Source organism: Crocodylus porosus, unplaced genomic scaffold (genome assembly GCF_001723895.1).
Source record: "Crocodylus porosus isolate Cpor-Errol unplaced genomic scaffold, CroPor_comp1, whole genome shotgun sequence".
NCBI classification, from domain to species: Eukaryota; Metazoa; Chordata; order Crocodylia; family Crocodylidae; genus Crocodylus; species Crocodylus porosus.
In genome coordinates, this window is record NW_017728931.1 from 142,851,511 (window position 1) to 142,865,941 (window position 14,431).

At 49.5% G+C, this 14,431-nt stretch overlaps 1 protein-coding gene across 2 annotated transcripts in view; it reads right to left on the minus strand.

Annotated features, from left to right (window-relative positions):
* Nucleotides 1-14,431, minus strand: part of NRF1 (nuclear respiratory factor 1) — a 59,213-nt gene that overhangs the window by 5,620 nt on the left and 39,162 nt on the right. Inside the window, exon 11 of one of the 2 annotated variants that reach the window (XM_019543818.1) lies at nt 5,059-5,115. The exons of the other annotated variant lie outside the window; for it this stretch is intronic. Within the exon in view, the coding sequence (XP_019399363.1) occupies nt 5,059-5,115 (57 nt within the window). The remainder of the gene's footprint in view (nt 1-5,058; nt 5,116-14,431) is intronic. 2 annotated transcript variants of the gene reach the window in all.

Below are 14,431 nucleotides of genomic sequence, written 5' to 3' on the forward strand. Positions count from 1 at the left end.
ACAGCACCTCTTAGGCAGGAAAGGTGGAAACTGCCCTGCCCGGCACTGGTTTGAGAAAAAAGCTGCAAGACTTTGACCTCAAATGTGCTTTTAAATCCCCATTTGCTTCTGGAAAAAGCCATTTCTCACTCTCTTGCACACACGCACAACCTAGAACAGAACAGATCCACCCAAAAATAGGGGGACTTACAGAACAAATGAACAGCAAAAAGAAAAGCGGTGGCAGCAGGGTACTTTATGGATGGAGACTTAGCCAGAAAGGGGAAGCTGCAGATCCTGACCCATGATTTATAATAAAACACAGGTCACTTATGACATTATATTTCTACTGGGAGAATCTCAACTTTCCCAGTAGAAACCATGGTTTCTCCAGGAACAAAAATGGCTGTTCCAGGAGAAAAATAATCCATCTCCAACCTGGTAGAAGTTGCCCCTAGCAGACTTTCTCCTGGGAGAATGAACATATGTACACTTCCCTGCTGTTTGACTCCTTCCAGGAGCCCAGAGGAACTGAGTGGTGAAGGGCTGCAACTGTGGTCACCCTGGTCTGGAGGAGGCATGGGGAGGAGCTGCTCCTGCCCCTCCCACAGACTTGGAGAGGCGCAGGCAGGGGCTTTGCTGCACTGCTTAGTCCACTCTCGCTCTGCTGCTGGGCACCAGCAGCAGAGAGAGAAGCAGTCGTTGTTTGCTCCCCACCTACTCCTTACACTAGAGCCCCTGATCTGCTCACTATGATCCTGGCTTTGCCCAAGGACCAGGAGAACTGAAGCAGTTGCCACTCCCCATGCTTTCCCCAGACCAGGATGATCCCAGTTGGAGGAGGGCATGAGAAGCGATGGAGAAGAGGCAGTTGCAGGCTGAATGCCTGTGCTGCTCCATCTCCCAGACTTATTTCTAGTGGTGGAAAATTTCCACTGCTAGAAACACATACCTGTTCATGGCCAATGCTTCGGCCTGGACTGGTTCTTGGATTGTCGGCCAAGCACAGCATGCAAAACAAAAACCCTATGGTTTTCATCCAATAAATGAAAACTTCCCAGGAAGGTGACAGCAATTCTGCAGCCAGGGTAGTCTGCCCCTGAAGCCCTGCACACACACAGCTACATGCATCAAACTGCCACTTTATGGACGCCGCCAGCGTTACCTGCCATATGGCTGCCAAATGCTACTTAAAATTGACAGTGACTCACTTTTCCCATTGTCCTGGCTCGTCCTGTTCCTGCAGCATGCCTTCCTCCTCTGCTTAGTCAGAATAGTGTGAGGCAGACAAAGTGCTGAAGGACCCAACAGTGATCAGGTGAGTGGGAACTCTCTGCCCTGCCTCACGACAGCAGCACATGCTGGACTCCAAGGCACCCTGCATTCAGGGATCACTTTGCTCCCGCTAAACTGGCTTATTTTTACTGGAAGCTGCTGGCTGCTCAGGATTTGAAGAATCAACCCACTCAGCTTAAGATCCCTAGATGTGTTTTCTTGGCCTTGATTTCCTCCCCCCATTTCTTGTTGAGAGCAAAACCTACTGTGACAATGTGCTAGCAGACTTTTCTCTCCCAGCATCTCCTACCCCGCCACTTCTCTGGCTACAGCAAGCATGAGCCAAAGCTAGGGGTCCCCTTTCTACACAAGGAACTGGAGGCCAGGAGGGGAAGTTCTGCAGAGCTTGCCAGCATTATTTCTTGCACTTACTGCTGTCTTTGGAGAAAGTAAATTGTGCTTACTGGCGGACCAAACTTTCTTACATTCAGCTCCCTTTTCGGAAGAGATGGCAGAGAGGATGCCTCAAAATGCCCAAGCACTTCATAGACTCATAGAAAACAATGGTTGGAAGGGACCTCAGGAGGTCATATCTAGTCCAACCCCCTGCTCAAAGCAGGGCCAGCCCCAACTACATCATCCCAGCCAGGGCTTTGTCAAGCTTAAAAACCTCCAAGGTCGGAGATTCCACAACATCTCTAGGTGACCCGTTCCAGTGCTTCATCACCCTGTAGCTGAAACAATCGTTTTATTGTCACTGAAAAGTGAGCAGGGCTGGAAGAGGTAGCAAAGCAGAAGCTTGGGCATTTTTGTGATAAACCAAGTCCAAGCCTGGAGCTGACACCTGTTGGGTAGGTCATTTCTCCCTCCCTCATCTTTGGAGGATGCTGAGAGTAACTAGAGCTCAAAAACGAGAGAGGAACACAGTGTTGACACACACTAGGCAAGTTTTCCCTCCCCAGCTTTGCCCCTGTGCAGACTTAAGTTATTAATTTGGGGCCTCTTTCAAGTGACTGGCCAATTTCTGTATGGGAGCAGGAGACCAAACTTGTTTGCTTCCCCTTGTGACCCAAGCCCTTCCTAATGCTGTAGGATGTCACTGGTGAACAGCTAATGTACTAAGCTACCATGCTGCTAAGTTCCCTCGATTTGCTGGCTTTGCAGTGTAAGGAAGGGCAAACCTGGTCAGATCAGCTGTCTGCATTGTTGCCAGGCATTTCTGATAACTAGCTAAAAATGCTGGGGGGGGGAGGGAACAACATGGTTTCCATCTTTTACTAAATTTAGAAACTTAATTTTCATTCTCTTTTAAGTAAATGATACAGGAAAGGGAGCAGAGGTTGTTTTAGAGAGGATTTCTCAGGACAACGCTTCATAAGAATTAGAGATGGAAAACACCTACTCAGTTGGAGTCTAGTCCTGTTGGGTCTTCAAATACAGGTACAGCCAGAACAGTATAGAATCCTATTATATTGCCTACAAAAATGTATTTGTACAATCCCTAGTAAAGTCTACAGGGTTTTTTCATAAAGTAAGGATTATATACCTAGGCTGATTTTTCCTTTTAAAATACCCATTTTAGAACCCCATATTCTCTAGATGACTTTGTTAATAGCAACGGCTTGTTCTTGAGGAGGAAGGTGGAGCTCCATTTAAAAGTGACGTAGCAGCTTTATTAATTTCATCTGAAGGACAAAACCAACTCTGAAGAGTCTAAAATCTACACAAAAGCCATTTGAACTTGCAAGGGCTTTTTAAAATTTATTTAATCCTGAGGAAGGGTAGTTGGTGCCTGAAAACTTGTCCACCAGCTCTCCCAGCTATATAGTTGGTCTAATAAAAAATATCCTTGGGTCTTTTAAATTTCAAACAATTTTAAGAGGGACTTAAGAGTGGCCTCTACTCCACCGGAGCATATAATTATCCAAGAAATGCAGGATGAGTTATGGCAGCACTTAGGGCTCCTGTGCTCAGGCCCTCAGCATGCCTTCCTCACAGACCAAGATAAGTATTATCAGAGATGCATGCTATCGTTATTCACATAGCTAAACAGGAAGGTGTCTGTACTGACAGATCTACTCGGTCTGTGAAAGACCAGCAAAGGTCTGGGGAGTACACACAGGTATGCTGGAGCCCACAGGCCTATCATGCATGCCTGTATTCTCACCCTGACCTTCACAGGGCTTTCAGACTGAGCAGGTATGTCTACAGGTTCTCAGCCCCTATGGGTTGGTGGCAGTTGGCTCTGGGGTTTGCTCTGTTCAACTCTTGTGTTTTGTACTTTATAGACATGCTCCTTAAGATGCTGAATTGCACACCCATTGCCCTCACCCTGTGTTGTTACTTACATATCAATGAAATACCCATTCCAAGCCCAGGCTAACTCCTGGCTTGGGTAACAATCCCGCTGACTTCCATGAGAGTTTAGCCTTAGTAAGGAGAGCTAAAGGGTCCTGGCACACCCAACATGCAGGTGTACATTCATCTCGCACCTTTGCTTGCTACTCAACCCTGGATCAGTGAATCTGGCAGGAGACAAGATCCAAATCATCCTCTTAACTACTTTTCACTTGACCACTGCAATACTGATCGCAGAGGGGCCTTGCCTTGAGAGGGCACCTTGAGTGCAGAAAGTTGGGCGCTTAGGATCCCTATATGGTGAATGGAGACAAACAGCCATCTCCACACAGGGAGCCAGAGGGCTTACGTGCTGAGCAGGCAGGTACTTAGGATGAGTTAATAGGATGTGCTAGACACAGAGGCAGGTCTGAAGTCCCACTCTCTCCCACTGGAAATTAGGTGTCTGACCCAGGGTTGCATGCTAGGTGCCCACCATCATCCCAGGGTTGAGAGCACCTAGGCAGAAGGCACCTGCCTGACCAGGACACCTACAGCACTGACAGTACCACTGAGTTCAGTGACAAAATGTGTGCATTTTACATTAAATAATTACTAATTAAAAACAGAAATAACCAGGGCTACCCTGCTTGGCCCCTGCACTTCTCTCGGGGCTACAGAGTCAAGCTCTCCCTTGCTCGCTCTCATTCTGCCACATGACTCTTGCAGTCTAGAGTACCCAGTATTCAACAGGAGTAATGTGGGGTTATCCATCCAAACTAGCCTGCAGCCTCATGAGGGGGGCACGCTCTTGGGAAGTGAGGGGTGTGGGTTGGAGTCCCTTCAGGGGGCAGTGGAAGCACAAGGCTGTGGTGCAAGAGGCAGGCACTGCCGCAATGACCAGTGCCCACGGGGTGCTGCGTGTGTACGCTGACAGCATCGAACAGGCACCAGGCAGGTTCTGGGAACAACTAACAGCGGCAGGACTCAGACAGAGTTTAGGTGCCTTTGATCTGGACTGCAATGAGGCTTAGGCAGGAGTTTGATCTCTAGATGCTTCAGAAAAGCCAACAACAGGCAAAAACACAGAGGAAATGTTTTAGGTGGGGGCTAATGATTGTGGGTCCTAAGCAGTCCTCCGACTGTCAGAAGCGGGAGGGATCAATCTCAATTGTTTTGCAACTTAGGGGCCTTCATTCCACCGAAGCCCAACAGGTGTCCATGAGAATGATTTGGATCTAGCCCAAAGTGTAGAAATGCAACACCTGTGGTAAATCTGCATCTGATTTCTAGGATTCCCCTCCCATTACAGTGTGAGGGAAGGGGGGAGACAGACAGGTGGGTCCCTCTTCAGCCCAAGAAATATCCCAGGTGCTCAGAAACATAAAGAAACCAGTCGTGCCAGTCATACCAACCAGGAGCTGAAACTCAACACTTCATACAACCAGCACAAAAAAATCAACTCACCTGTGGAAACATCTGCTAGACTCCACTTGCCACCTGAACAGTCTTCTGCTAGGAACCCTGACAAAATGCAGGCATAAAATGCTGAACAAAGGGGAAAATACCATTGCGCATGGTATAGCCACAAAACCCCCATGGGGATAGGAAAGAGGCCCTTTTCACTTTCCTCATGGAGGACAGATAGCCAAACACAAATTACTTCTGGCCTTCATAGAATTAAAAGCCATATTGGGTGTCTACATCTGGAGCCTCATCACTATATTAGATGTGACAAGGTACATATTCCTAACTCCATACAAAATGCTATTGGTGTTACCTAACTGGGACAGCATGAATGGGAAAGGACTGCAGATGATTCTAGGTGTGAATACATGGCTTTTTGGATCACTAACATAAGACATATTTCCCCAAGGTGACTGCATGCAAACCTTTATGCTACTGGCATAATACGGCATGGAAAGCCTAGAAAGCAAGGGTGGGTGAGAACTGCGGTTGCTGAACACTAGTCTCCTAAAAAGTGAGGCCACCACCCATAAATGCTCTCTGCTATTCCCAGGGTGATGGAGGAACAAGCAAGAGGCCAGAGGTGGCTGCTCAGTATCGCAGCCCGGTGCCAGGCCTGCAAGCTCCCAAAATCCAGGTTCTCTCCCTCTACCCCATCAGTCACTGAAACACATCTCGGCGGATTCTTAAGATTATAATGGACTTTGACTCAAAAAGAGCCTTAAACGTTAACATACTTCACACCACATCCAAAACGAACATGGACATTAATTTACGCTACATAGGATTTAACATAGGAAAATATAAAGCAGCTACTTGGCTTCACCTGGAAGATGCTTTCCCTTCTTGTTGCTGACTTGCTCAAGAGGGAGCGTCTCTCAGCTAACAGGCAGGGCTGCATTTATGGCTGACAAACAGGCCAAGAGATGCAGGTTCTTTCTTTTCTGCAAGTCTTAGTGTGCATGTGTGTAAGAGAGAAATGAAAGAAACCTCTAACCCAAGCAACAGGTTCATGCTAACTGGTGGTTCAGAATAATATGGCAGAAAATAGACTATCCAAGGCTGGACTTTCTTAGATTCCTCACTTAAATGTGCTTTCTTAGGCCAACTCTGCGGCATTTATTTGAAGGGTGGTTGCATTCAGAAGAGGGATACTGTATAATTGCTCTCGTGGAGTTCTGTATTAGACCTTTTCTAATGGCGTCCAGGGCAAATTGGCTCCATGTGCGCAGCCAGAGAAAGATTTCAAACCTGTGCTACGAAGCCAGTGTGGAACCTAAGAGGCCACCAGTTCTGAGCCTTTGGTCACCCTTCAGAAAGAAAAGTTTGCCAAGCTCAGCCTGGTGGGCAGCTCTGGAGGTGACGTACCAAAGGCACGGCAGACTTACGCTCACTTCTCTTGAGGATTTTGGAGCTCTGTGGATCCATCTTCACTAAGAAAAAAAATGGTGCACACTTAGTTGCAGTCAGCTTCTGTGAATCCTCGGAATAATAAAGCAACCTGTACCTTCCAGATGGGTTAAAAAGGCAGGCTGGGGAAAAGACTGGGGGGAACCTTAAGTTTGCCTACACCTGCTAATGCATGTGAAACTCTATGGGCAAAGCCTTGCCACAGTGAGGATTTTAACCTGCTCCCGCGTTGAGTTACCACACTAGCTAACACAAGGCAAGGTTAATCCTGTCTTTATGAAGACAACCCCAAAGAATATTGTCAGAAGCTATCCCTCTCCTCCATCAGAGGACTCTCTAAACCCTACTCGCCATGAAAAAGAGCTCTGCTACAACGTCCACGTGCTGCTCCGTTACCCTGTTCTGGGCTCTCACAGGCAATGCCTGAAGACTGCAAACCTTTTTAGGGCAAGTGCCCTATTTGGCAAAGATCCCTTGCTCCACAGTGCCCTGCACACCGTCAGCAAGGCAGGTATAAATCACAGCAAACACATGGCTTAGATGTAAGGAAAGAACCAGTTTTTACAGTCAACACTCTTTCAAAAAAAACAAAAAAAACAACTTTCTTCTGCTGCTTGCGCTGTGCAACAGGTGGGAAAAGTTTCTAATGCTCTCAGTATCCATTTGCAGTATGTGGCTGCCTCTGGCAGATTCAAGCTATTTAAACTCCCTGTATCTGTTGATTTAAAAAAAAATGGGGAGGTTTGAGCATGGGACTGATAATAACTAACGTATGCAATATTTGCATGTCAGGGGCAAATTAAAAACCACACACACAAGGTTTTACAGTGGTTAGCAAGTCTCTGTACAGTGCAGCAGCCTGTAAAAAGCACCCCAGGGTCCTTTGAGATCCTTTCAATGTCAGATGGGCAGACACGATTCACAAGATAAACCCAGAGGTTTCAAATAGGAATTCATGGTGTTAAAAACATCCTGACCTGCTGTGGTCTTTCTAAGCTATTTGCAACAGAAAAGCAACCTAATTTCTTCTGGAGTCCAAAAAAGAGTGCAAATTAAGAGTCGACATTTTCTGGGGGGTGCCTTCAGTCTTGTGTCGAACAAGGTGCATCTCAGGTCTAACAAGTTGAGCACCATTGGTGTAGTGGAAGGAATGATCATTTCTTTCCATTATCTGTGGCTCTTTCAGATGTCCCCTCTGCATAGATCTAGTGTAATGTGGACCTGAAGTTCTGGCATACCCTCAGTGGGATCTCACGGACGAAGATGCAAAGAAAACTCCTGATATACCTGGCTGCTTTGCCTCTTCCCTACCATTAGTGACAGAACAGAAGGCATCAACAATCTTGGCTGACGCTTGAAGAGAAAGAAGAAACTCCCCATGGTCACAGACTTCCTTCTGTCCTGCCTGACTTAAAAGATAAAGTACCACTAACTTTTAGAGCAACTCTGAACTCCTTAGGGCATTTATACATGTACTCTGGGAGTGGGGGCTTTAATTAAAGCAGCTCCAAGAGCCACGCTAATTAAAGCACCTAAAGCATCACATGTATCAGCGTCCCCACACTGAAAAATGGTGGCGTGGGCACTTTAACTAAAGCTCATCGAACAAGCTTTTAAGTGTCCCTGCTGCCATTTTTCAGTGCAGGGATGCTGATACACGTGGCACTGGAGTCTGAGTCTGCTGGAACGTGGTAATTACCATACTCCAGCAGACTCAACTAATTAAGCCTTCTCTGATGCACTGTAATTACAGTGCATTGGAGCAACTTCGCTACACATGTATAGGTGCCCTTAGTGTCCAGTTCACACCTGAACGTAGAAGACCGACACATTTGAAAACTCTACGTCAGAAAATCAGCAGCAAAGATGCTTCACGGACTGTTTAATGTAACACATGGCTTAAAATGGTAGGAAACTGTCACTGAGCCAATGGCACTGATGGAGAAAACTCCAGTGACTGAATTCAGTGACTTCAAGGAGTTGAAACTATTGTACATGTGCCAGCAGTGAAAAGGAGTTGTGAATGCAGCTGCATTTATGTGAATTATACATACATAACTGCACATACATGTGACATGCTCGCTCTCTCTCTCTCTCACTCACACACACTTTAAATACAATGGATGCATTTTTGTGCACGCCACTAGCCCTTGAAAACAAAAAAAATGACGGTTTCCCCTGGTGATGGCTCAGGGGAATAGAAAGCAGAGCCTTTCCCAGCTAGATCTCCTGCTCAAATCTGTCACAGGCCGGGAGTAACAGATGGCCACTTCTCAAGGCTGTTCAGAGCTTATATGAAATGAGGGATTGTCTCGGCCCAGGTCCTAGCGGACAACTTATCCATGCCATGCATACACCCTGTTGGCATTTTTGGCAGACCCAAAAGAGAAACCAAAGACCATACAGGCATGAAGTGGTTGCTCTTTACCTAACGAATTCCAGAAAAGGGCCGAGGCCGAGGGTCACGTATGAGTACGGTATGCTGTGGCTGCACGTACGGTGTGTACTCTACTGCACTAGACACTAGAAGGCAGAACCCAATTAATACCAATTAAGGCTCCCCTTGAAAATCCTTTAAGTTTTCATAGCGTAACTCCCCAGGGATGCAGAGAGATGAAGTTCAGGAATCCACAGCCGGAGGTTCCCCACTCGCTCACACCCTCACAAGGGCAGAAAAGTTACTGCGATCTAAAAACAGACAAGAGGACGAGGGGCAGCAAATGGCGCTGTGATTACACTAACGCCTCCTTTGCCTCTCCCCACCAGTTCGTGCCCTCTCCGTGCCAGGCTTTGGACTGGGAACTCCTCGGGGGAAGGAGTTTCTCTTATCTGAAGGCACGCTGTCAGCACGTCGCTGCGTGGAGTCCCAGGCGGCACGTGCAGAGCTGTCACTCAGAGGAAGAGCCCAGCCTAGGAACAGCTGGCGAGCAGCCTCCTTAGCCGAGCATGTTAGCGGCCCGTGACTCCGCCGAAAGAGAGTTATTTAGGGCTGGAAATAACAAAGCCCAGGGGTGTTATTCTTAGCGGGGTGGGGAAAGAGTCAGATTCAGGTCCAGATCTGGGAAGGGCCCAAAGGAAGCCACTTCTGCAGCAATCACCTCTCGCAAACCACAGTTTATTTAGCAGCTTCATGCCGATGCAGGCGCCTTCCGGCTACGAGAGCGTTTTGTAGCCGTGGCTGGATTTGCTCCAAATGCGCTGCTCTGCTGATGGGCTGGTGGAGCCCATTTTAAATGACTATTTCCTGTCCAAGTGTGCAGGACGCCTGGTGGGAGTTGGCCTTGGAGGGGAGCCGGTGATGTGGCTGTGCCATGAGGCCAAGGCATCATGCAGGGAAGCGGGTCCAGAGCACCAGCCGCCCGGCTCCCATGCTCTCTTGCAGAGCCCGCAGTGCGGGAAAATAGGGCGACTCCTTCTGCAATCTTCCTGCCCAGCTGTTTACTGGCTGCGGATTACTGCAGTCACATGAGCTGCTTTACAGCAAAGCCAAGCTGTCTCCCGGAGCTGAGAAGGTCACTGGGAGACAAGGGGCTCGAGGGACAGACCCGCTGTCCTCTGCAGCTTTAGCTAGTCCCCTGTGGGTGCCGGGTCAGGAAAGAGCGGTTTGCCATGCCAGCCCTTCCAGCAGCCTCCACTGTAAGCAGGTCCATGCTCACCAAGCTGATCTCCCTGGTTGTGTGGGTGGAGGAGGGCAGGCGAGCGTCCGCTGCAGGACATCAGGAAATGACCGAACGGCCGCCCAGGCCCTTGCCAGCAGCTCCCTCAATCTGTGATGAGTGTTTGGCCGGTCACAGGTCTGCAGCCAGCTGTTACCCATGGGTTTCATAGTTTCATAGAAGAAGGGTCAGAGGGGACCTGAACAGATCATCTAGTCTGACCCCCTGCCATGGGCAGGAATGAATACGGGGTTCTTATGACCCCTACTAAGTTTAAGCTCAAATGACCCCCAGCAGGTAGTTATCAAGCCTCCTTTTAAAGACCCCTAAGGTAGGAGCCAGCACCACTTCCCTTGGAAGCTGGGCGGCAGGGGTCAGGGCCTAATGCTCCACACAAAGACCACACGTGCAGTAACCAGCTGAGCAATGTCAAGTGCTGGGAGGAGACAGCATTCCTGTTCACTCCCAACTTAGCAGGAGCAACTAGCCCTTTCCCAAACCCAAGCCATCGAAGCTTAGGAGACAGCAAGCGACAGAGGGTGGGGAGATACGTCTTGTGAATGCAGAAGTGTCCTGTGTGACCTGCTCAGACGAGGAATTCAAACACACGCCACCCGCACTGCCAGCCTAGCCACAGCCCAGGTGGGGCTCCAGCCTCCACCTCTTTGTAGGGCTCTTTCCACTGACTGCAGCAAGACAATGCGCATGAATAACAGCTATGGACCAGATGCTTAGTCACATCTGGAGGTGCAAGACAGACTGGTTTGGGTATTTAAGGTGTTTAAAAACAGTCCCTGCTCCTGGGAGTGGAGGGAGAGGACAAATGAAACCATGGACTGACTCTACAATTAAAGCAGCAAACATTTTAAATAAGGGGCTTCCAAGGTCTCCAAGCCTGGCTAAGAAGGGATGGAGCTTTCTAAGGGCAGTGTAAGCAATTGAAAATTGACAGCTTGCTGTACCTGGATACATTGCTTTGCATCACAGGACTTGGCAGTGGAGTGCATATCCTCCATCTACATCATGGAAGGAAAGAGTTTGCAAGGACTATGGGGGCAGCAGTGCCTGGGGCTAACCCTTCAGCAGGGAAAGAGAAACCCAGCTCTGACTGCACAGCTCCAACTAACGTGCATGTCATGGCCACTTCCCTCTGGAGGGGACAGACGTAGACACCTGCTTCAGAGTGCTAAAGAAGAGAAATTTGCCTAGGAAAGCCCCTGCTTCTAGCTTAACCTACAAGGTGCTGCTTCTTCCTGCAGCGGGGGAGTGCCCGAGAGCCCTCTCATTTCATAAGAGGCCTTACAGGGTTACAACAGCTTACTGGGATGGGAGCCAGTTTCCCATTTGGATCAGATAGCATCCCTCTGCCGCTGGCATCCATTAAAAGCCTGGAGCTCAATGCTGCCCTTGAGTTAGGTTTTTCCTTCCAGCAAAAAAACCATAACATTTTCTAGTGGCCTCTCCTGTCTTGAAGCAGGGGCTACTCAAACTCAACTCAACAGCTGGCCACCGGGCAGCTTGCCAGGAGCCAGGGAACAGTGCCCTAATGGCACAAACAAGACCCACTGCACAAGGCTCCTCGGAGACACGGGAGCAGGGGCTATGGAAATGACAGTGCCCATCATCACCTGGACCACAGGTATCCCACATGCAACCTGCGGGCTGGAGACACTCCGTGCAGCTAGCACCCAGGTGGTTAATGCCACTGACGCTCACGTTTTCCACCCGTTTTCCTGCCATTGAATTTATGGTTTTCGATCTCTGCCAGCAATGAAAATCAGTGGCGGTCGGCAACAGGAAATGGGGGGGGGGGGAGTCTCATTAACCCGGTGGCTGCCAGCAACTGTGAGAAGACCCACGGGCCAGGTGACCCACCCTGTGGCTGCTGGCAGGGAATACGTCCGACCGGCCCATTTCAGCTGGACACCCCTGATCTAGACCAATTCAAGGCAACCCCAGCCCTGTTTACCTCTCATGAGGACGCCCAGACAGAAGGCAGGGCAGGGCAGCACCTCAGAGACTAACTGGCTCAGAAAAGTATGGGATGTGGCAGGTGATGGCGTACGTCATCAGATGCTACCCACACACCTGACAAAGCCAGGGGCAGAGTGCCTGGCCCCAGTTGCCCACCTGCGTAGTCAGAGGAGAAACCAGCTTCTCCCGAGCCTGAAGCAGCCTCTCGTCTAGATACTCCCCTCTACTGCCCTGCTGTGTAGTCTGAAGCTGTACCAAAAGGGGACATGGCCGCTGCCTCGTCTCTCTCTGCCCAGGCTCCAAAGTGACTGGGACTCCCCGAGTGCTTGTGGAGCATCTCATACACTTGGCTTTATGCTCAGTCAGCCCTTTCCTGAGCACTGAATTCAACTGTGGAGGTGCATGGAACGAACTGCATTTGTTTGGGAGCAGCCGGGCCATCAGCCGCGAGCTGGTCTATGCTACGCAGCCCTGCTGGCCAGGACCAGGCCTCTTGCTGACACGACTAAGTTGGCAAAACCCCTGTTGGTGCTACCTGCAAAACGCTACCACCGCCTTTCACTGGCGAGTGTCTGGAGTCCCCTCTCCGCAGGGCTGCTTCAAAACGGACCCGATCCATCCACATCCCTAAGATCCTTCTGAGGGATGGGATTACCTTGGCTTTTCTGGAAGCACTGGTCCTTCAAGCTCAGTGGGCCTGGGCCAATTCAACTCCTGACACAAGACTCAATGGGAAATGCAAACTGAACAGACCGCAATCCCGCTCCCCCTCATTAGGATGGCTTTTACACAATCACCCATCCTCAGATAAAAGCCTTTGACCACCATTACTCAGAGATGCCTAGGGAAACAGGCACCCAATCCCTGACAGCTGTAGTTGAACAGTTTTGGGCTCTTACTTATATGACCCTCTCAAAAACCCCAGCTCTAGTGAGTCAGGATGGGTCTGTTAGGAAAGCTTTGCCACAGGGAAGCTAACCCTAGGATTTGCTGTGTGAAGGGAAGGCAGTTCACCACGCAGTATGCATCTCAGCCTGCTGTCTTCACTCGGCCCTTAGCCAACATGTGGTAAGAACTCACCCTCTCCCCTAATGAAGACAAGGTTGTGCTACAGCCTAGACATCAGCAACGGTGAGCAACAAGGCATCAGCAAAGGAAGCAGAGCCCAAATCCCAGAGTCCTGGTTTAGCAACATTTAGCAAAACTGGCCTGGACTTCAAATGTCTTGGTGTGTCACAGCGAGACACATGGGGCTCTCTGGTGGGCCGAAAGCCAAGGGATTTGTTATGGGAAGGAGACCGATGGTATCTATCCTGCCCAAACACATACCAGAAATACTACCACAGCAGGCTGCTGCTTTTAACCTGCTCCCTTTCCATCATTTCCTTCTACCAGTACCTCCACCTAGAGAGGTGTTACACAGTGCAGTTTCTGAAGCATCTTCTGGGACATCCAGGAAGACTGAATCATAGAAATCACAGAAATGAAGGGCTGGAAGAGACCTCGAAAGACCATCGAGTCCAACCCCCCTGCTCTGGGCAGGAATACTGCTGAGATCAAATGATCCCAGCAAGGTGCCTGTCCAGTCTCCTCTTGAAGAAGTCCAAGGTTGGGGACTGCACCACCTCCTTGGGAAGTCTAGTCCAAATCGGGGTCACCCTTGCTGTAAAGAAGTTCTTCCTGGCATCCCACCTGAAACCATCCTCTAGCAGTTTACAGCCATTGCTCCTTGTCCTCCCCTGGGACGCCCTAGTGAACAGTTTTTCTCCCAGCTCCTGATATTCACCCCTTACATATTTATAGACAGCCTCCAAGTCCCCCCTCAATCTTCTCTTCCCCAGGCTGAACAGCCCCAGCTCCCTTAGTCTTTCCTCATAAGGTTTGTCCTGCAGGCCCTTAAATCGTTCTCGTGGCCCCTCTCTGCACCCTTTCAAGATTCTCCACGTCTTTTTTGAAGTGCAGCACCCAGAACCAGAGACGGTACTGCAGCTGGGGTCTCACCAACGCTGGGCAGAGGGGAAGTATCACTTCCTTCGCCCTGCTTGCAATGCACTGGCTAATGCATCCCAGTGTGCTATCAGCTCTGTTAACTACAGCTCACACTGGTGGCACTGGGATGAAACCTCTACTGGGGGGAGGGGGGAGCGGGGGACAGTGGCCACAGAGAGAGATGCGCAATACACACAGCACAGAAACAGACTTCAAATGCACTCCAGAATCATGACGCGTTCCTGTTCAAGCAGCATATCCGTGCAGGAGCAACTTTCAACCACATCCAGCCAAATCCCAAACCATGGAGCTCTGCCTGCTGCGAGGAAGAAAGGGGGAGACAA